General features: G+C 51.1%; 1 protein-coding gene across 4 annotated transcripts in view; it reads right to left on the bottom strand.

The window, feature by feature from the left end:
* RALGDS (ral guanine nucleotide dissociation stimulator) overlaps nucleotides 1-22,615 on the bottom strand; it is a 79,533-nt gene that overhangs the window by 50,414 nt on the left and 6,504 nt on the right. The window contains exon 1 of one of the 4 annotated variants that reach the window (XM_044440038.1): nucleotides 20,318-20,646. The exons of 1 other annotated variant lie outside the window; for it this stretch is intronic. In XM_044440038.1, coding sequence (XP_044295973.1) covers nucleotides 20,318-20,413 — 96 coding nt within the window. In that variant the 5' untranslated portion in view covers nucleotides 20,414-20,646. Of the gene's footprint in view, nucleotides 1-5,030; nucleotides 5,354-20,317; nucleotides 20,647-22,615 lie in introns of those variants that run through there. 2 more of the 4 variants (XM_044440035.1, XM_044440037.1) reach the window with 2 other exon arrangements.

Raw genomic sequence — 22,615 nt, 5'->3', positions numbered from 1 at the left:
TAAATCTCGGTTTGAATGGAAACTTCCCTCTTGCTGCCTTGCACGCACTTCCCCAAGGAAGGGGAAGAGAGACGCAACAAAAGACAGTGCTGGAAACAAATATTGTGATGTATATTCTGAACAGAGTTCAGAACAACAGTTGCATGCCATCTTACCAAGTCTGCAATGTATCCTGATCCAGGAGCTCACCTCTAGACAGGACTGGGGGGTGCCAGGACCACCACCACCCTGGCCAAAAAAAAGAAAAGCTGCAAGGCCATGCTCTGTCTGAGACACAGAGAGAAAAGCGACAAACTCTCTGCCAATGAGCTAAACGAGCAAGCCTGGAGCCAAGCTGTCCAATGCTAAGTCGGCATCCACCCCTGCATGCTAAATACAGATGCTAAAGACCTGGAAAAGGTGAGTGCATCCTGACTGGGGTGGGCAGAGGGGGACTTTTCGGAAGAGTCTTTCTGGGCACAAATCAGTGTTACCTTCCCATCCCATATTCAACAACGTTAGTTCTGTTTTGCTTCATGTTTTCAATTTTCATTATTTAAATGCAGCAACTTGCAAACACATCGAACCCTGCCCCCACAAGTCTGTGCAGACAAAGCCCAAGAGGAATTCAGCTGACATCCTTGGTAATTAATGACAGATTACCTGCTGCTTTCCTTATTTCCACCGGGGGCCTGGAAGAGGTTTTCTTATTTAATATTTAAAAATAGTTAGTTGCCTGCTCCCACCTGAGCATCCACCCTCCTACAACCCTAACCCTGCTGGAGCGGACATTATAACCTTGGCTGCATAAAGGCAGGCAATGAAATGCTGGGGCGAGTTAAGCTGGCAGAGTTGTGAGCTGTAGTTAAGTGTAGTTTAGGGTCTTCCTGCAGGCAAAAAAAAATCCTACAACTGCCAGGTTGCAGTGTTGAAGAGAAGGATGAACAGCATGGCTAGGGGGCTAGCGTCAGCTGGACCCCGCTGGGGTTTGGACCACTTGCAGGTACTCAGCTATGCTGACCCTTGGCACAGGCCCTCCCCTTGAATCTAGGCCCCTCCCCTTGAATCTGCTGGCCACAGACTCCACTGGGTCATGAAGCACTACATGAAGCTTCCATCCTTGGCTGGACCTCGGAGATGTTTCCACTGCCATTTCAAATAATTTTAATACTGTAGGGTTTGTGTGTGTATTTTTAACTTTAGCGTATTTCTAGTCATCTTTTAATAATATCTGAATATTGTGACTTGATAAAATTGCAATAAAGATCATAGAATGATAAAATAGTAGAGCTGGGAGGTCATCAGGTCCAACTTGCTGCTGCTGCAGGACACCAAGTTACACCATCCTATGCAGATGGGATGGGGTTGCAGATAAACTTCTGGAGAGGAGAGGAGAGGAGAGGAGAGGGAGACCTGAGGTGGTAGAAATCAGCACAAAGCAAAACAATTCTTAAAAGGGGGTGGGGAGGATTAGACTCTGTTTTATTTAGCCCCATAAAGTTTCTCCACCCTTCTAGCAAACCCGATTCTTCCTATGTGCAAGAAGTGACAGGCACAGTGGCTTTGACTAGCTGCTCTTGCCAGTAATAATTTGGAATAGAGAGGAGATGAAAGATTGATACCCCGTTCAAACCCCACCTATCCATGGCGTTGCTCTTCACCCAGGAGAGAAAACCCAAGGAAGTCTGAATGCTTCCTTCCCGGAATAATGGGAACCAGATGAGGCGTATGCAACATTGCTTGTGCACCCTCCAAAAGAATGAAACTGTGGGTGGGGAGCGGAGAAGGGTCCCTTGTGCACACAGGATGCATGTGGCTCAGTCCTCCACCCCAGAGCCAAGGTCCAGAAAATCAGGGCTTTAGGAGACAAGCCAGGCTTCTCAGAAAGGAAGGCCAGACCAGCAACCAGGAAAGGCCAAACGCTGCTCTGCAGCTGAGCCCACCCAAGATATTTTGACGCTGAGTGCAAACAGCTCAAACATTAGGAAGAGTCTTCCTGCAAACACTTGAATTCTGCTGCCTTTTAACTGAGTCTCCAAATCTGCTGCTTTGCGTAGAGACAAATTCAAGATGGGAAAGGAGCCCTGCCTAAATATGACCCAGCTATTTCGCCTTTTGAAAAGCAACAAGGAAAAGCACACAGCGTGACAACTGCAACCAGCCTCCCTTTCTGGAGGTCTGGGGCCAATTCTCACCCCACTCCTGGCAAGGGGCTTTGGCAAAGTCAGGCTGAACAGGAGGGTGGGATTTTCTGCAGCCTCCAGAGAGTTGCAAAGCTCTCAGTAGCCTGGAGGCTGCAAACACGTACAAACATGCATCTCTGAGCCGGCTGCAGTGTCCAGGCGTCATCAGTGAATGGAGGCCAGGGCAGGCAGGTCAAGATTCCCCTGAATGACACAGTCCTGCCTTCCCTTGTCTGGGGCCCAGCCCACCCGATGGGGGTTTCTCCCATGGAAAAGGATATTGTACAGTCCTCCTCCAACTCCAGAGCCAGGCCCGAGATCTTTTGGCAGGCTGCAGACATGAACAGAAGGTGCAACAAAAGCTCCCGACAGGAAGCCCACTGTCTCCCATTAAATGCTTTAAAGGCGCCAGGTCTGTGCTCTCAGCCCCAGCACCACTCCTAATAGATGCTCAGCTTGGCCACATGCCAGCTGAGGAAGCATCATCACGCGACTGGTTAAGACCAAAGCAAAGTGACAGTGTGACTGTGTGCACACACGAGAGAGAGAGAGACAGAGACAGAGAGAATGAGAATCCCCGGTAGATAGAAAGGAAGCTTCAAAGCGCATTTACCCAGCCAATCACTTTCTCACAAATCTGCACATCTGCCAATCCACTGAGAAGGCCATGCTGACGAGCACACTCCTAGAAGCATCCATTTGCCAAATAACAGCCCTGCTGGACTGGACCAAAGGCCCAGCTGGCCAAGCGCTTTGTTTCAAGTAACAGTCCAGCTTATCAGCACCACCCAGTATTCAGAGATAGGCTGCCCTGGAACAAGGAGGTCTCATTTAAAGACAACAAGAGAGCAGTAATTTTGTTGCTCCCACACCAGGTGCAGGGGCTGGCTGGCCACACTTCCGAGTGAAGCTCAAAGCTAATGACACTATTTAGGGGTACGCTGCTCCTATGCATGGAGGCTCCAACTACTTATTTTTTATTGTGGTTCTATCCCACCTCCCTGCCCTCCAAGGAAACCAAGGTAGCTCACATGGCCATCCTTTCCATTCCATCCCCACTGCAGCCCTGCAAGGTAGATCTGACATAAAACCCACAGCTGACTGACCCACAGTTACCCCGTGAGGTCAATGGCTGGGGGGCGGGAGGTGGCTAAAAGTTGGATCTCCGGAGTTGGATCTCCAACACCCTAACTCCAATGTCACTTATTCTATCATGAGGAGGAAAGGGCTACTGACCAATCCACTGCCTTTGCCTAAGACTTTGTCAAAGTCATTGCCACATCTTGTGGCCGTGCAACTAAAGTTAGATGCAGATCATCTGGGGTTTCCCAATGTTTTCTGATTCTCCAATGACTGCAGGAAACATTGAAACTTAAAGCAAGCAAACAAAAAACCCTCTGCAACGGCCAACTTTGAACTAATATCAACCTCAGCATTTCTCACCTGTACAATGGGAGTATTAAGGCATGTTTAGACAGAAGTCCTATTAACCCCCACCATGGCTGGCTGTGGAACAGTGCTTGTGCTTCTTTTTCTTGCCTAAACTTGTGTCAGGCTGCACAGTTTAATTGCTTGCCTTTGATGAAGGACTGGTGCAGCCTATCGGCTTCTTAGGTAGTTCTGTGTTCGTATCTATCTATAGTAACAAATATGTTTATTAAAATATGGAACACAGAATATGGTAGATAACTGCCTCCATTGCTTTGAGTCCTTTCCACCAACAATTTCTTCCTACATAACTAGACCTCAGAAGTTTAGTAAGAAAGTAGGTCGACACCACAAGGCTGAAGTGTGCCCACCTCCAGGAATAAGTGAAAGATGGGCTGCATGCAAGCAGCTCACTGGCTGCCTTTGGGCCTCTCCCTCTTTCTCTTGGACGGCATTCAGGCAACAGGATAACCCACAGTAGTGCCTGAGTTGCCACTGAACTGTTGTTGAAAGATGGGTTACTGTGTTGTCTGAACCCAGATGAAATAACTAATGATGGCTTGTCAACCATGAACAACCAGCCCGCAGAGAGAACCCATGGTCTGTTGTTGGGTCGCATGCTGTGGAGTTGTTCATTGTGGTCTGCTTTCTGCCAGAGGCCGGAGCGTCCAGCAACTAAAGCCAAAAGCCCCCAAACTCCACTCACAGCTGCAAAAAATGACCTTTAATTCCCAGCGTTCTCCAGCCAATCTGATTGGGGTTCCACCTCCCTAAACTCAAGTAGGATTGTCCTGTAGGGAGTAATTTTCAAGAAGGCTGCATCTGGGGAGGGACGGGTTAATGTTCCCCTTCATATGTCCTGCAGCTCCCCCTCCCCTTCATGGCAATTAAACTAGGAGGCTAGGAGGGGTGGCCTTTTCCCAATTAGGGGAGGATGCTCTGGGTCCGGATGCAAATTAATCGAAGAAACTTGTTTTGCCTGGGATGACCGTCCTCCAGCGACATTTAAATCAGGCCTAATCCTTCTTTCTAAATTTGCATATGCAGATTTTAAAGCGCTCCTGCAGGCCCAGGTCCTGTCTCTTTTTTAAGCACCCTCCACATGCCTACACAGACGGCCTAGGAATTTGGCGAGCAGCTACGGCGGCGGGGTGCCGCGGGGTGGGGGGGAGGATCGGGCTAGGAATCGAGCTGTTTCGTTCTCCCCCCTCATCCACATCCACTTGAAGACCTCAAAAACAGCCGTCTGGCGAGGCGCTCTGAAGCAGTGGTTACCCCTCCCACAGCGCTAATTCGGGGAACAAGAAGCCCCCGCTCTGCGGCGGTGGGGCCGAAAGCTTAGTCCCGAGTAAACAGTGCGGGGGCTCCGGCCCGCCGAGGGCTTCCACGCCCCGGATCGCCCCTGCAGAGAAAGCCACAGCATCTCGCCGGGTCTCTTACCTCCAGCAGCGGGGGCAAGTCCGGATCGAGCTGGGTGAAGCTGTGCAGGACGACGGGGCTGGCGCTCTCGGCGGCCACCTCCAGCCTCACCCCGTCCCACAGGCTGCGGAGCCGCCGCGACCCCTCGAACATTCTCTCCGGGCTGCTGCAGCCGCCGCCCGCGACCGCTCCCGCTGCTCGGGGACGCTCATCCTGCGGCAGCTCCGACCACATGAGGTTCACCATCGGAGGAGGGTGAGCGGGGGAAGCCTTCTCCTGCTAACTTTCCATGGCAGCAGCCTGCGCGGGGGCGCGCGGAGCCGGGCTTTGGAGGGGAGGGTAGCCGCCGCCGCCGCCGTGCGCCCGGCGCGCTCCTGCGCTCTCTCCGGCGCCGCGTCCCTCGCTCCGCTCTGCTCTGCTCTCCTCTCCTCTCCGAAGCGCCTCACTTCATCACACTCGCCACGGGGAACATTTGATCCGCCCACTCGGCGCGCAAGGGCCTGATGTCACCCGCGGTAAAAGGGGAAGGGGAAGGGGAAACAAAAAGGAGAGAGAGACTCGCTCGGAGGAAAGAGGAGGGAGAGCGCGGCCAGCGAAAGCGAGCACCAGGGCGCGCTGGCCCGTGGGTCCCGCCCTCGCCCGCTCCCCGTAGACCGGGGGCTGGAAAGCAAGCCGCACGACGCCCTCTGCAGCCCGAGACAGCCGCTCCTTTGCTTTCTCCTGGAAGCAACGGGGTGCTAAGCACCGAAAGGATCTCGGCCTCAAGGCCCAGAGGACGGCAAGCGGAACGCGCTCGCCTTTGCATGTGTTAATTTACGTATGCGCTGAAGTCCGTGTGTGTGTCTGTAAAATGGGAGGCAGGGGCGAGGGGGAGCGGGGCTTTTGATTTCAGGAAAAGGCTCAAGCAGAAAGATGAGGCGGGCAGCGAGAGGTGAATGTGGGCAACATGGCAGCTAATGCAGAGGGGCTGCATACATCAGGGGCCTCTGGACCATCAGGCAGCGAGTGCCCTGGACAGCAGGGCCACGGGGCAGAGAACCTCCCAAAGATCTGGGGCGCTGATGAAAGATTCAGGGCTCCAACCATCATGGGACACCCCCTAACACCACTTCTGCCAAGAAGCAAATAGCCCAGGTGCCTGTTTATATATTCATAACATTTCTAAACCCCATCTTTACCTGAAACAGGTCTCAAGATGGCTCACAAATAACAACAGCACATTCAAAATACAATATAAAAAATAAAATTCCAATTTAGAATCATGTAATTCAGCCAGGCCCCTGGTAAGCCTAACCATGTGGGATGGAGGCAGTTCATCTAGCTCGCAAGCCTTTTAAACAAATTTGCAAACTATTTTAATTAGTTGTATGTTTTTTTTAAAAATAGGGACAGCAGAGAAAATTGGGAGGGGCATGGGAACGGCAGGGGGGAGTATGATGGAATAGAGTCTCCCAGGAGAGGGCACTGCTAGCTGGCTGGCAGCCTGCTCACACTCTACTTCAAGACTCCAGATTGCCCATACATTCTTCCCCATGTTACCACATGCCTCCCATCCCCTTTGAGTCAGCTGATTATTTGGTAGTTTCCTGGCTGCTGGGCTGTGGGATTCTGGAAATTGTAGTCCAAAGCATTTAGATGGCACCAAGTTGGGAAAGGCTGATTATATTTCACCAAGATATTCAACTCAATTACAAGCAGTCTGAATAAGGGCTGAATGGGTCTGTAACAGAACAATAAACTGTGATGGATTTTTAATCATACTAGAAATGTTAATCGACTTAGCAAAGCCATGATTTCTGGGCTATATTATTATTTACTGCATTTGTAAATACCCACTGTTCAGACTGCTATTGCCCCCCCCCCTTACAGTCTCACATGCATAATTATAATAATCAAGGAGAGAAACTGACAGGCGCTGACAAAGTCAAATGCCACAATGTACAAGGAAAGGTCAGCAGAGGGGAAAGGAAGAGACGGTTCTGTGAAGGACAACCATTAAGATAACCACCCCGTCTCTACTTCTTTTGCAATTTAATTCCCTCTGACTGCAGAGTTTATATCACAAACACACACCAGCACACATATATACATCTTCTACTTTGAGGTTAACAATACAGCTATCTGATCAGGTGGACAATGTTCAGGAAGACCTCTGCCAAAATAAAAGTGTCAGTCCTTAAGGTGCCACCAAACACTTTGTTGTTATAATCATAATATTATTATTTTCAGCCAGCCAGAGAGAGAGAACCTGGTGGTGCTTTAAAGCCTCGCAGATTCATTGGGGCAGCAGCTGTATCCAGATTCAAATCAGCTGTCCATCAGATTAATGAAGTGTTTTTGCCAGTTGGCAGAAATAATATACATGGGTGTGTGCTTGTGTGTGTACAGTGGGATGAAAGTAAATACGGGGTCCCAGAGGTCGCTGAATACATACAAGAGGCACAGCCTGCAAGATTCCGACTGAGTGTGTACCAGAGGAGCACTTCTTAAATGGCCTTTCTGGCCAGCTGTTTGCAATCCCTCCCCACCAGTTCTTTCCCTGCACGTCATGTCTGCCAACTGAGAATCCAAGCAAGGGGTGGAAGTGGCCCACTCAATAAGTCTGCAGAGACACAATGCAGGTTGCTGAGTTTGCTGCAACCAGGGGCACCGCAAGGGATGGCCCGTGAGGCCCCAACCCAAGGGTTATTCCAAAGAGCCCCGGATTAAACACAGAGCCCCGAGTGCCAGTCAGCCCCACCAGAAGTGCTCTTTTCCATGGAGGGGCAATTTTCACGAGATGGCAGCTGGGTGAGGAAGGATGGAGGCACCCGCCCCAGTTAAACTGAGAAAAATGTATTTCAGTGGTTTGGGTTGATGTGGCTTAGGGTGCAAAACAGCTGCTGATAAAAACGAGTTGGGAACCATCTTAAATTGTCCTGTGTTGAGGCAGGGATTGTTGAACACAGTTCAGAAATGCAAAATCGAGCCCGACTCCAGTTTAGACGGCAAGCACTGTGCACAAGCATCCTGTATTTTGCGCGTGTTACGAGTTTCTGCATCGAGGCACACTTCAGGACAAGGGTCCCTATTCAGTGTGGTGAGGAGGTAATTCCAACAATTCAGGCTGGAGGAGGGGGGCATGCCAGAAGTTCTTGACTTTTTCCTCCTCCCAAATTTATTTGCTTTATTATGTTTATATCCCACCTTGTTTCCTTTGAAGGAACTCATGATGGCTTGTATAATTCTCTTCCTCTCACTCTTATCTCCACAAAAACAACCCTGCAAGGTTGGTTGGGCTGAGAGTCTGTGACTGGCCCAAAGTCACCCAGTTGGCTCCATGACTGAGTGGGGACTCAAACCAAGATCTCTTGGGCCCCAGTCCAGAACTCTTGACCACTACCCCACGCCATAAAAGGACACTGGATTACGCCCTTACTGCTGCAAACCAAAGCATCCAGCTCACAGATGGAGCCGCCAACTATCTCCCTCTGAGAGTCTCTTGTTCTCCAATTCCAGCCAGCGGCTGTCTCATTGTACAAAAAAAGATATACCTTTTGGGTACCCTGCTCCTCTTTTAAAATATTACTTCAGTGGGGGGAGAGAGGGACAGAGGCCCCCTGGCTGCCTTGGGGATGCTGGGGGTGGTTGTCCTGGCACCAGGTAGAGGAAGGCTGAGGGACAAGATGTATGTGGTATTTTGGAAGGGAATGGGTTAACAGACCTGACACTTGCATAACCCTGATTGCCCTCAAAATCTAAGAGTCTGTGGAGAGGGACACAGGAAATCCAGGCTATTGTTGTTCTGTGTTTACAATTCCAAGAAGACAATAAAGGTCTCAGTGAGGTGGGGGGGTCTGAAATCCTCTCTTTGTTTTCCTAAGGCTGGGGTCTATGGCAAGCGTCCACACACAGGTCCACAAGCTCTTGCGGTGGCAGATGGTTCCGTGGAATAGAGCTCACTTCAGAAGCATGGAGCCTGGCCAAAGCATGTGTGTATGGAGGTATTCAAGAACAAGCAGTCCAGTGCCTGGGACATCTGAGGCAAAGCACTAGCTTAGACAGGCACTGCTACCTTCTTGACAACTGCACACTCTTGCTCACTCTGCAAGGTGTATTAAGTACCTGCTGTCTGAAAGAAAACCCTGGCCTTGACCAAATCCCAAATGAAGAGAATCAAAATAGCCCGTGTGCCGTTTCATGCTGGAGTCTTCCTTGGGGATTTGGGGAGCTTAAACAGAACGAGAAACAGAAACGGAATCCGTCTGTTGCTTGCTTTGCCGATTTCAATTCTCTTATGCTGATCAGAGAGACCTTTGGTGGGAAGAAGGGCTCTGCTCATGGAAAGTCCTTCTACCAGATCTCTTCCCAGATCCTCCCTCCACTGTGCCCCACCCTGTTCAGTGGGTTTCCTGACTCTAGAATTTTCAGGGAGTCGGAAGAGCTGCTCTGGGAAGGAGAGGAAAGCGATGGCCCACCGGCAGGTTGCTCCAACTTTAATCAGTTGGGATGCAGCCTGTTGCCTTGCGTTTCGTGGCCTTTGGGGCCCACTGCATACAATTCCCCCCATACCTGCAGGTACATCTCTCTCTTACAGTGTCCATATAACACAAGTCAATCTTCTCCTCCTCTCCCAGAGGGAATGGCGGCAGCAGAGGGCTAAGGCTGGGAGCCAGTATTTGGCCAAAGGCCTTGCAGCTGAACCTGTTCAGGCAGAGGGATAGAAACACAGAAACACAGAAAACAGAGCGAGTCAGAAGGGGCCTCCCAGGCCATCTAGTCTGACCTCCGGCACCAGCCGGCTCTGCTCACGACATGCCCACCATGTGGATGTGTGTCTTTAGAGAGCTCTTAGCAGCTGCTTTCCAAGGACAGGCAGGACCAAAATCCCAGGCGAAGACATTAGCTTAAAGCTTTTTCTGCAATAACCAAGCTTTAGTTCAGGCATTTCTACCTTTTCAAAGAGATGCAAAAACTGCATGGATGTCAGGAAATTCTGAGGAGGAAAGGGGAAGGGGCCAAGGGGGAAGAGCAGGGTCATGTGCAAAACTCCAGAGGGTCAAGCTAGGGTCTGTGATTCCAGTCCTCTCTGCAAACAATCTGACCAACAAGCTAAGGTTTTAAGTAGCTAAGTCCCATTGACTTCAACAGGTTTAAGCCCAAATCCTTCAGCTTAACTGGTTCTTGGACCAGTTTAATCGTTAAACTTTAACCCTTTATCTGCCATCTTTCACTCCTGAGTCCCTGTTTGAAGCTGACGAACAAAAAGGCTGCAGCATTCCAGGAAAGCATTTTGGGAGGGAGATGCTAAACGTTACCCACAAAAGCGGTGATGCTTCCAGGCTTGGGAGGGTCCCTGGGCAAGGCACCCTCCACAGGCCCCCTCCCTCAGTGAGTCCACCCTCTCATCACTGTGGTCACCAGCTGCTCTTCCCCTCTTTCCCAATATGGCTTCCATTTGCCTACTTGGCCAGGAAACACACAGCCAGCAGCATCCTTGCTCTCTCCTCTTTCTCCTCCTCCTCCTCCTCCCCCGCTCCCCAACCACTGTTGTCTGGGCCAAAACAAGAGCCACAAGTTGCAATGGGGAAGAAGAGGAATCATTCCCAGAACTCATGTCAGTGGGTCCCTGGCAGGTACCCAGGCACATCTTGGGGCCATCCCTTCCAAAAAAAAAAGCAGAGGCAGCAAATGCTGAGGTCCCAGCTCAACCTATTCATGTGCTTGTGGTTTTGTGCACTAGTCAGTCAAAGCCACCCAGTCATCTTTTAATCCATCTTTTATGTAGTGCTAACATACGTTTTCAAGCTATTTTCTTTTCTTTTTTTTGTTTTAAAAAAATAAACAACAGTGAAAGGTAACGTAGATGCTCTGATTCGAGAGAGAGGAAGAGACAGTGCCATGCCGATTTTTATCAGATTCGCACAATACAGACATCAAGGTTCTATCAGAAAGGGTTTGTTAGGTCAGCAAATGCCGTTTGGAATGTTGAGGCTCCGATTCTTATTTTTGAAATTTGCCTGAGCTCAAGAGACCGACCTGTTGAGGGCCACTGAAGTGCTTTGTCGATCACAGAAATCCCTCTACATCTGTTGGAGCAAGGTGCAAATGAGAAACTATAATCACATCTTAGCTCTTCAGCTGATGGGATGCGAATCAAAGGGTGAAAACTGGACAGTGGGAAGAAGGAACCCTTTTCCAGTCGCTGCCATGTTAGCAAGATGCTGAATGGTGCTGACCAAAAAGACTGTTTAATTTCTTCATTTTTAAAATCAACATGCAATTGGTTTGATAGTGATATACCCTATAATGCTATTCGGAAAGGGGGAAAACATCTTCTGAGTCTGACTTATTGCTTCCTCTCTCCTAAAAACGTCAATGAAAAGAACTACTCTGAGGGCCATTTTTCAAAATGCATCTTTCAAAACCCCAAGGTGTTGTATTCCAGAAAAAGGGGGCGACTGTGACCCGTCTGAACTGAGCTGGCTTGCATTTGTGGGGTCTCAATGCGAGTAAATTCAAGGCACGTCAGTTCAGGGGTAACCTCCTGCTTCATGCAGTGGGGCTCAGTTCACAGTAACTGTGAACAAGACTGGGCTCTTGGGTGAAAGATTTATGTATGTCCCAAAAAACAAGGCACTGAGATTCATTTATGAAAGTCAAATGACTTTGCATATGTTTATCTGGACTAGAACATTTGGCTCCCAGGAGCTGGTTTGGAGGGTTTTTTATTGGAAAAATCTGGACAAGGGTTAGAATGCCACAGGCAAAAAAGAAAAATGAGGTGGAGAAATGCGGTGCTGGTTTTGCTCCAGAATTCTCCTCTCCTCCACAGCAAGGCTGTGACTGTTTCATCTAGTAGCAGCAAGAAAAGTGCACCAAGAGAAAAGCACGGGGCTGCTTTAGCATCAAGGAAGATTCCAAGTGAAGCAGTTTAACCAACCTGAAGGCACTGGCAAACAAAAAATTGCCATGATGGCAAGTTAACATTGACTGGCATAAAGATCTGCTAAAGCCCACGAAAAATTTGAGGGGCTCATCAGCCTGGATACTTGGACAGCCAGTGGCCTGTCAAAATGACAGCAACCATCATATGAGGTGTAAAAAGCACTGACGTGTTCCAGCCTTTTACTTCAAGTCTCCAATCAAGTCTCAAGTGTTTATTTTCAACTCCAAGTCATTGCAAGAAATGTTTGAGTCAAGCCTTAAGTCTCAAGAGCCAAGTTTAGTGGAAAAAAGGGAGGTGGGGGGTGGAGGTGGGAGAGTTAACCCCCCCACTGATGCTCCCATCTGTGCTTCTCCCAGTGATGCAATGAAGTCCTTCACAATTCATTTAAACAAGGCCCCGCTGTTATTGTGAATTTGATTCCAGTGTTCCAGAGTCTGCCCCCCCCCCCCCCCGCACCACATTCCTCGTGCCAAAAAGGACTGAAACCTTGCCTTCCCTTTTTCCTATTGCAACCCCTCCTCCCTATCCTGCCCCCCCACAAGCTCCCTCCCTCCCACCACCTCTCCTGTGTTCATGCCTGCCTTCAGCCCGTCTCAGCCCCGGGATACCTCCCTCACACCAGATGTGGGCGCTAAGCCCTGGTCATAAAAACAGTAGAAGTCTGAAGTCGAGTCAGTTGCTCACTGCTCCCAAGTCAAATCACTGCTGTAACTTGAATCAAACTTGCAAGTGAGTCACTTGACTTGAGTCCCCAGCACTGGTAAAAAGCTGGTCACCTCTCAGGAATTCCCACTAAGTCTGGGCGAATAGGTTTGTTTTTAAGGATGGATTAACATTTAGCAGTCACTGACCTAAAGCAGGAGTGCCAAACCTTTCTCAGCCAGGGGAGCTCAGGGGAGGACACATTCCAGTAATGGGTGAGACTGAAGGTAAAAAGGACAGCCACCCCCACAAAAAATAACACCGTACTTCGTAGCTCAAAAGGTCTTACTGCCAGTACGTGAGCCCCAAGGAGACGCATGTCAGTCTTTAAGAACTGGGATGGGAACAAAGAGCTAAAGCTGGCCGTCTAGGAACCCCGGGCTGGAGGGCTCAACATCTCTGGCCTAAAGGGATGCATGTTGCAGGATCACTTTGATCAGAGAGGGCGGGGTGGAGAGCATCACGGCCATGTGCCCCAAAGCTTCCAAGAACCAGCAGCATGACTTGCAAGTGAGTCAGCGCCTGGCAGAGAGCTCCCTGCCGAGTCAGCTCTTGGGACAGCTGGCACTGCCGAGAAAGAGGCTGGACGAAGGCCAAGCTCGGAAGAGGTTCGCCTCAATGGGAAAGGTGCTGACCGGGGGCAGAGAAACGGGGTTTGGGGCACCACATGACCAGTGGGAGCATGTGTAGAGCAGGGGCCGGCGTGGCCCTGAAAGTGGGACGAAGCCCCTGCGTCGGGCGGCAGAGTCGGCAGAACACGGACTCGTGCCTGTGCCACCGCAGACCTGAACGGGTGGTGGGAGAGCCACACGGCACACTCGCTCGACACTTCCCAGCATGCTGATGCAGAGGGTGTTTGGGACCTGACCTGACTCCTCCTTTTTCTACAACGGACCTTGAGAATCTCAGGCCCATCTCCCCCTTCCTGCTCCAAGAGCGCAAAAGTATTGCTGGGGGCCAAACTAAATGCACCACCATTCATGCAGTTAGAAATTGCGTGGATGATTTGCTCTGTAAGGACACAGTCTGATGCACGGCTGAGCAGATAAACGTCTGGCAACACCCAGCCTTCCCCAGCCAGGTGGACTTGGGCATCTGCTCTCCCGCCGTTTGGTCCTTTGATTTTAAACCAGACTTTGACAGGACAGCCCTTCAAACAGAGGACTGTCACCTGCCAGTTCTCCAAACTAGAAGACTCCCTCTATTAAGCAGGAAGCCTGAGAACTTACGGAGAAGAGTCGAGCTGGGTCACACCAAACATCCAGCCAGCCAACCAGCTACCCACATGAAACCCACAAGTGGGACAGAGATGTCCTTGGTGGCCACCACTACTCCATGTGGAAGTGTATCTAGAGCCTAGCTCTGTGCTGCATGAAGAGGCCCTTCCTTTATCCTACCAAACAGCTTCGGAGAATCAGAGAATAGCAGAGCCGGAAGGGGTCAAGGAGGCCACCGAGTCCAGACCCCTGTTGTTGCAGGACACCCATTTACACCATCCCACTCAGAGGGCTATCCAGATTCTTTTTGAAAGTCTCTGGTGGCTGGATGGAGTAGCTGAAGCAGTCGGCGTGAGCTTAAGTGGACTCTGGGGGATGGTGGAGGACAGGAAGGCCTGGAGGAATGTTGTCCATGGGGTTACAATCGGTCGGACACAACTAACAACAACAAGTGTGAGAGAGCCCATGACCTCTCCAGGCAACTGCTTCCACTATTGTATTGTTCAGACAGTGAGGAAACTTTTCCTGATATCTAGCCGGAACCTGAGTTGTTGCAACTTAAATTGGTTATCAGCGAGAAGAGACCTTGACCTTCCTCTTTGTAACAGCCTTTGAGGTACTTATACAGGGACATCATGTCCCCCCTCAGCCTTCCCTTCTCAAGGCTGAACATGCCCAGTTCTCCCAGTCTCTCCTCACAGGGCAGTGTTTCCAACCCCTGGATCATCTTTGCTGCCCTCCTCTGGGCCCTTTCTAATTTCTCTGCATCTTTCTTAAATATTTGTGCCCAAAACTGGGCAGAGTATTCTAGACGGGGTCTGACTAGTGAGGAGTATGGGATGACACCTTTGGATTCTCGCATTATGGGACAAGAAAAATGTATGGCTATCCACTTTCTCTGCACCTAATTCTGTACACCTCTATCACGGCTTCCTTTTTTCTAAGCAAAACACTCTCAGAGGCTGTAACCTTTCCTCACAGGAGTAGGCAATTTGAGAAGCTGTCTTGGGCACTGCCACAAAATGGCTGCCACGCACGGAGTGGCAAAGGACAAGTACCCTACCCAAAAGACTAGTTGCAAAGCAAAGGCAGGGTCTGAGCAACTCCCTTGAACGCACGGTTTTCGGCATCGCCACACACCTATTTTATGGCAAGATCTGTTCATTTTGTTTGAAAAGTGGAACAGACAATTTAATAAGCGCCATGAAGCACATGTGGAGACAGGCTGCCACACCTGGGGGGTGGACTGATGTCCAGGCTCCCCGTTTCACACCCCTTGCTCCAGCCCCCTGATCCTCTTGGTTGCCTTTTCCTGCCCCACTTCCAACTGCACAGAATCTTATTTTAGCTGTGTGTCACCAGAACCAGACCGCAATTCCCAAATTTTGCTGCACTCTTGATCTGCAGAAGAGCAGTAGGATACTGGCAACTTTATTTTCAATACCTTTTAAAATTATGCCCCACATGGAATGTGTTTCTAGCAGCCACTGTCCTACACAATGCCATCATCTCAGAGTAAAGCCCGAAACATGAATAGGCCAAGTTAAACATCACTAAGAAAGCACTCCTATAAATGTTTAGACAGAAGGCAAGTTCTACACTTCCCGGTATTCTCCATTTGGGAGTTGTAGGACTCCATTTCTGTCCAAACATGCATAGGATTGGACCTTAAAGTATTTGTTTTGGCAGGGTTGATCGGTCAGCCTCGTGAACAAATGGAATAAAAAGAAGGGATGGACTTCTGGTCCATGTAACCTCTCCTGTGTTTGTTACAGTCCTCTAATTCCATACACATTCCTTTGCAAATTAAAACAAACCAAGCTGCACACAGAAATTCATATTTAAATATGTATCTAAAAAATGTGGTTTTCAATACATTTTCTCTCAGATACGCCACATGTTCTAATAGATGCTTTTTCAATCTAGTACTAAGTCAAAGCATACAGGAAGTTCGGACTGGGTGGCTAATTCTGTTTCCATTTGTATCATGGACCAGGAACTCTTTGTACCGAAATCTGCAAACACTGACTTCCTCAGGCACCTCTAGATGGAACGGAACTAGCACGGAAATCTGGAATCCTTTGCAGCATGTCAACAGTGGCTGGTGCTTATTTTCATACATTTATTTATTTATTTGGAGTTTTTGTATGCCGTCCCATTCGCATGAGCCTTGGGACGGCTTCCCACACAGTAAATAAACAAGTGTATAAACAATACATATAAAATCTGGATTTACCCTGGCTGTAGAAATTAAAACCAATAAATAATATTAACAGTTATTAAAATATTGTTTAAATAAAAAGGTCTTGGCCTGGCGCCGAAAAACCAATAACGACGGCGCCAGGTGGACCTCTCTGGGGAGTGCATTCCATAAGCGGGGCGCCACAGCAGAGAAAGCCCTCCTGGTACTCACCCTCCAGGTACTCACCCTCCAGGTACTCACCCTCCTAATGTCTTTCACGGAGGGCTCCCCGAGGAGGGCCTCTGCCGCCAATCTCAAGGGGCGGGAGGGCAAATATGGACGCAAGCGTTCCTTTAGGTATCCAGGTCCCAAGCCATTAAGGGCTTTGTAGGTGATAACCAGCACCTTGAATTGAGCCCGGACTTCGATGGGAAGCCTGTGAAGCTGGTAGAGGACTGGGGTTATGTGAGAGTAACGCCCAGTCCCCGTCAGCAACCTGGCTGCTCTGTTTTGCACCATCTGAAGTATCCGGACTGTCTTCAAGGGCAGCCCCACGTAGAGCGCGTTACAGAAGTCCAATCGGGAAGTAACATTTCAGAGCAATATCCCACATGTGGTTATTCCCGACCTGACAGCCCTCATTCTTGGCAGCTAGGTAAAGGAAAGCAGCCGGAGGGATCAACCTGGGAGGGAGTCCCACGTGCATGGATCTGTTGAATGGGATAAACTTGCACGGTGAGCTGTCTAAACTGGTTCTGGAGATTTGCTGAGTGAAAGGGACTTCCCACAAACGAAAGACCCTCTTGCCCCAGCTCGCTCTGAATTCACACGCTGTGACCAAGAGGTACAGCACATGGTGGGCATGTCGTGAGCGGAGCCGGCTAGAGCCGGGGGTCAGACTAGATGGCCCGGGAGACCCCTTCTGACTTGCTTTGTTTCTATGTAATCTCCGATGATCCAGAAAGGTTCATCCAGAAAATCCTCGGCTTTTTGTTATGGGTAGGACAACCACCACCCCAAGTAAGAAAAGTGGCATGTCACCAGCCCACATCAAAGCCAAACAGAAGTATGACAGTCTTTGGCAGGCCTCCCAAGTGTCCTCTGGGCCACTGTGACCTCCGTTGGCCAGTGAAGCCCAGGAAAAGCCCCCAGAGGTATTGTTAATTATAGCTTGGGAGGATCTCGCCTATATTTATAGCAACTCCTTCGTTGTGTGGTATTTGACAGCTTGTGGCCTTCTCTAAATGGGGAACAATGGGGCGATTAACCTTTCTTTGGGCAGTCAGTGACAGAATGCTCTTTTCTTAATTTTGGCCCTTCCACAGGTGTTTGGGAAGACAGAAAGATGCCCACAGTTCGGAACAGCAGCATCCACTCCATCCGAGGGAGGGGAGAGCCAGAGAAACACATCTTTGCATCCATATCAATTAATTATAATTAATGTGCTACAGTATTTTATAAATGAAGGTCCTTTCACACAGCCAGCTTTCCCCATTCCCACACTGCAAGGCCCACCTGCCATGTTCCTTGGGTAAGATTATTTTTCTGTCCGACCCAGTGTTGCTTACTCCAGGGTTTGCTCATCTCTGTTTAGGCCAGTGACACATTTAGGACTTCGAGGGGGGTGCTGTGGGCACTCTCACAAAATGGCTGCCACGGGCAGGGAGTTCCACAGTTTAGGAATGGCCACCGTCAGAGGCCCTCTCATGCCTTTGTTTGTTTGAATGCTTGTTTCTGATTTTATTTTGCAGTGTTACGGAACAAAACAAACACGTCTGCTATCATCCCACCCCTCCTTCTTTCCCGCAAGGAGTCCGAGGCAGCCTGGGGGAGCTTCCTCCTCTATTTTACCCTCAGAGCAACCTGGTGAGGCAGCTGAGGCTGCAAGACACCCAGTGAGCAGTTATGCGTGGACATGCAGCCACGAGGCTCCGGCTTCTGGAAGCGCCACTCCACAAGCGCTGAGGGGGACGCAAGCGTCCGTCTGCAGAGCGGCGGGGGGGCGCAATTCCAGCCTCTCCCGAGCTGGTCCTTCCGAATGTGCTCAGGACCAATTTGGCGCATCTGAAGGGTGCCAGCTTAGGGAAGGGTGCTCCCAGTGACTGGGGAGGAAGCCAGTGGGTGGTGCTGGCTAGCCCTGCCTTTCCTAAAAAGTATTCAGAGGGTCGGGGTGGGGGCGGCTATGCATTTCCATTCAGAGCACACAGAAGCACATTGCATGCGCACAGCAGGTTTGCTGACTGAGGAGGCCCCTTGCCTCTCTCGCAGCCCTGCAGCCTGGACACTGCGCTGGCTAGTTCAGCATCCCGACAGGTCGGGGCTGAGAGCCGTTCGCCGCTGCCCCACAGGTGCTGGAAGCCAACCGGAATGAGACTCCGAGGCAGGTGAAGGGTGGGATTTGGAGCCCCCGCCTGGAGGGAAAGCCCACTCTGCAGCCTCATGCTACTTCTGGGACTACGGACCCCTGCAAAAGTCCTGCCTTGCCTGCAAACAGGCAGCTCAAGTGGGACACAGGGACACCGAGACACAGAGGGACGTGGCGACACTCACCATGCCCGGGGGGAGAGGCGCCGGTCAGTGTGGGGGCACACGTGTGGGTGATCCTGGCACCGCCAGGCAGAGCTGGGAACAAATCCCGTCTGAGCCAGAGTTGCTTCTTGCCGTTGCGCTTCCGGGGTATGGAGCCTCTTTCGTTCTGAGAGCTGACTTCCTTTTTGGAGAAACTTTTGGGGGGTGATGGAGCATTAGGTGGGTGGAGCTCCCTAAATTCAGCCTGCCTGAGCTAGAGGTTCTCACCTCGAGAGAGCGACAAAGCCTCACAAGCAGCGTCCCCACCTTTCGGAGTGGGGTGTGGACAGCAGCAGGCGAGCTGGGAACCTCCCAGCAGTGGGTGGCTGGGGAAAGAGCTGGGCCAGGAAAAGGGGAAGCCTGAGGGGCAGATTTTGTCCCCGGACTCGAGGTTCTGACCTCGACATAGACAGCTGTGTGGGAGGAGGACAAACTTTGTAGCTTGGGGTAGAGCACATGCTTTGCGTGAGAAAGCATCTGGTTCGATCTCTGGCAGCAGCTCTGGGTAGGGCCAGGAAACAACCCCACCTGAAACCTGGAAAGCCGCTGCTGCCAGTCCGTGTTGACAGTGCTAATCCAGAGGGTCTGACGTTAGGTCAGTGGAAAAGCACCTCCACTGTGCATATGACTATTCTACCTTTTCTCAGAGGGACTCCAAGTCAGCTCACAACCCATTGAAAAGTCACGCCACACCTCTAAGATTTGAGCTTTAAAATTCTGAATCTATCGTACAACAGAATAAACCCTCTCCAGCATCAATGGCAGAGAACATTTGCCTGTACCCTCACAGCTTGCACAGATAAATACTCTTTTAATTGGCCCTTGAATGAAAACAGCAGACGAGACGGCCACCGACACCCGGGATGCCACCACTGGGAAGGCTCTGACCACTTTCCACAGACAAAGTCTCTCCAGTGGATTTGAAATCTCCATTCGGTCAGTACGGTGCATGCAAAAGGTCTTGGAGACGGCTTTTTCCCTGCACTGGGTGATCCTAGGAGTGGTCCAGCTCCTGGTAAGGGCCAAGAATGACTCCCCTCTGAAAACCCAGAAAGCCTCTTCCGGGCAGGACAGACAGACAGACCCTGCTCCTGATTCAGAATTCCTGTCACTGGGCCGCTGAAATAGGTAACAAGGAGACAGAAATCAAAGAACTGCACGGCTTCGGGTGGTGGCTACAACTGCAGATAGTTCCCGAAAACTCCTGCTGCTCATGTGCTTCAGCAAACGAGCGAAGCCACGTCTCTTCAAAGTGGGCAGGCGGCCTGCAGCTGCCAAGATCCATGCCAGCCCGCAGAGCTTCTGGGCGACTTTGGAGCCAGCCCTGCCATAAGCTGAGGCAGCTGCCTGCTGCAGGTGAGAGATTCCGGATGCCCTCAAAGCAGCAGGACAAACAGCCAAACCCGAGGATCCACAGGGAAATCCCCCTGCTCAAAGCCCAACAAAAAACCGAGAATGGCGTGAGCATGATGCGCCGCATGCGCTGGGAGCTGGGGGAACCTTCAGAGTTCCCACCTGGCCACTGAAACTTCTTCTGGCAGCCCTGAGTAACTCACCCCAATGAAGCATCCAACACTGGCAAGAATCTGGACAGCTCATGACCCCTTGCTGACCCCCAACTGCCCGCACTCCCGGTCCCCTCAGGCTCTACCTGCCACGGCACATGAGGATGCACACACAAGACACACCCCAGCACCCGGACGGTACTCACATCGTCGTCTTGGACACTCAGGGGAATATCTAGCATGCACATCTGGAAGGGCTGCACGAGCGCCTTCTGCATGCTGAACAAAGGTTTGGCCTCCATCTTCCAGCACGCGAAGGGTGCCTCTTCTCTCCCCGGAGCGCTTACTTCTTCCCCAATAAATCCAGCCCTGCAGCCAAACGCTCAGCACTGCTGGAGCACCTTGCCGAGCAATACTGTTCGCCGCAGATCCAGTCTCCTCCTCGCGGCAAACGAAAGGATGAACCCGCAGCAAGGGATTTCCATGCACTTGTCCTGATGGGGGTGCGGCAGCCCTGCCCATGAACGAGGTGCCCCCCTCACCTCACATCCGCGTGCCGTTCGACCCGCTTCTCCTCGGCTTCGCCTGCACCCAGGCTACTCCCGCCTGCAGCTTCTCTGCCCTCATCTACGTGCCCGGCGCTCACACCTAGAATTCTGCATTCCCTCCGAAGACACAACAGGTCTTCGCCTTCCGCAGGCTACAGGGTATGGAAAGCAGGCTAAGCGGCAACAATGATCCCCTGCAGTCGGCCGCCCGTTGCAGGCAAAGGATGAAAAGGGGGTCGAGGGGAGGGGGGCTCGATGCAGTCACCATCTCCCTCCGCTGGGCTGGCCGCTGTCTCTGTGGCACATCCTTTATATTGTTTCCAAAGGATTACGCCCTCAGCTCCCAAGGGCATAGAGGGGATGGGGGGCGGGGGGAGGGCTTGAATAATTCATACCTATCCAAGAGCCCTGGAGAATCCCTGCTACAGCACAGCGATTGCCAAATGACAGGCAGGAGCTTCTGTGCGCATACCTCACTGGAGATGGCACTGGTTTGGTTTGAGACTTCAAAACTGTGGGGCAGGACAGGAGAGGGCTTAAAGGATGGAAAACCAGGAATGTCACCTGGGGAGGGCAGCAAGGGGCAAATCAGACGGGCACGCAATGGAGCACTGGGAATGGACTGGTGGAGAACTGGCCACAGATCAAGTGTGCTGGCGGGAGGGGCTTTCCACCCCCTCTTTCCTACTGCAGAGATTGCTGGCCAGGGAATCACGAGACCCTGATGGGAATGGGAAGGGAGGCTGCCCAAGAATTAGGCAGCGGGCCACCCACATGTAAGACCCATCCTCTCAGGGGAGGCAGATCTTGGAGGCAAGCCCTGACATGCTTCTAAGGTGAAAAGCAAGACTGCAACCTGCCCGACACACGGTGAGGACAGCCGGCAGGCTCATTTCGGTGGGTCTAGCTCAAGCGAGGCGGCCCTGGCAGCTGCCCAAGCAGGCCAAGATCGACTCTCAACTGCCAGCCGTCTTCATTCCTACACCAAGGATGAGGAATTTCCTGCCTGCAGAGACAGCTTTGCCCTCCAGTTTCTTCTTCAAGGCTCAATCCTGTCCTTTACAGGTACACTTTTAAAGATGGCAACCACAGCCAAGCACCCAGCCAGTGGTGCCGCTAGATAACCTTCGGCCTTGGATTTAATTGTCCCATGGGGGCCCCCTTCGGATGTCCATACTGCGGAGCGCACAGCTATTTTTCTACCCCCCTGCCACCCATTAAAACTGCCTCTCATCATAGGAGAGATTCAACAGGGGTGGGGAACCTTTTCAGCCTGAGGACATCAGAATCATCTCACGGGCCGTATTCCCTTTGGGGGGGGGGGGCAAAGGCAGAATGGGCATGTGATGATTGGCCGTCGCCAGCACAGCGGCAGCAACCACTGAGGTTGCCGAACATCCACGACTCATTTTAATTTCTCGTTAACCATTCCCACAACAGAGTCAGAATAACTATTTCCTAAAGATGTCATTCTGCATGTGATGAGAGAGAGAAATGGCCTCTTTTCTCGCTCCTCGTGTGTAGGGTTGCCTGCTCAGTGACTCATGTGGGATTTTATCTGATGCTACCTGACCCACAGAAACAAACAGTGCTTAAGTCAGACAAACACCGGCTCTGACTGCTGGTTTTATCCATGGGGGGTTTCCTCCTCTTACTCACTCTAGTCATGGCAGCCAGTGATAAAATGAGGTTGTTTTCAAAGCAAGGCATCTTGAAAAGAAGCCCTGCCAAGAACACCAGTGGGAGAACATGTCGGGGGAAATCTCCACCCTTCAGTCCTACACATGCTCCCAGTGACCACATAGCATGAAACTGACCAGGAAGCAAGATGTGAGCTGAATACGTGCACCTAAACGATGGGATGTGAGGAGAGCAAGCCTTGTTTTGTGCCCGTAAGCTCCATCCTGTGAGTCATGGGCGGAGGGGAGTGGCTGAAGGATGTTAAGAACCTGTCAC

Source organism: Varanus komodoensis, unplaced genomic scaffold (assembly GCF_004798865.1).
Source record: "Varanus komodoensis strain SLA01 unplaced genomic scaffold, ASM479886v1 scaffold36, whole genome shotgun sequence".
In the NCBI taxonomy this organism is placed as follows: Eukaryota; Metazoa; Chordata; class Lepidosauria; order Squamata; family Varanidae; genus Varanus; species Varanus komodoensis.
Note: the sequence above shows the minus strand (reverse complement) of the source record. Positions and strands in the feature narration are given on the sequence as shown.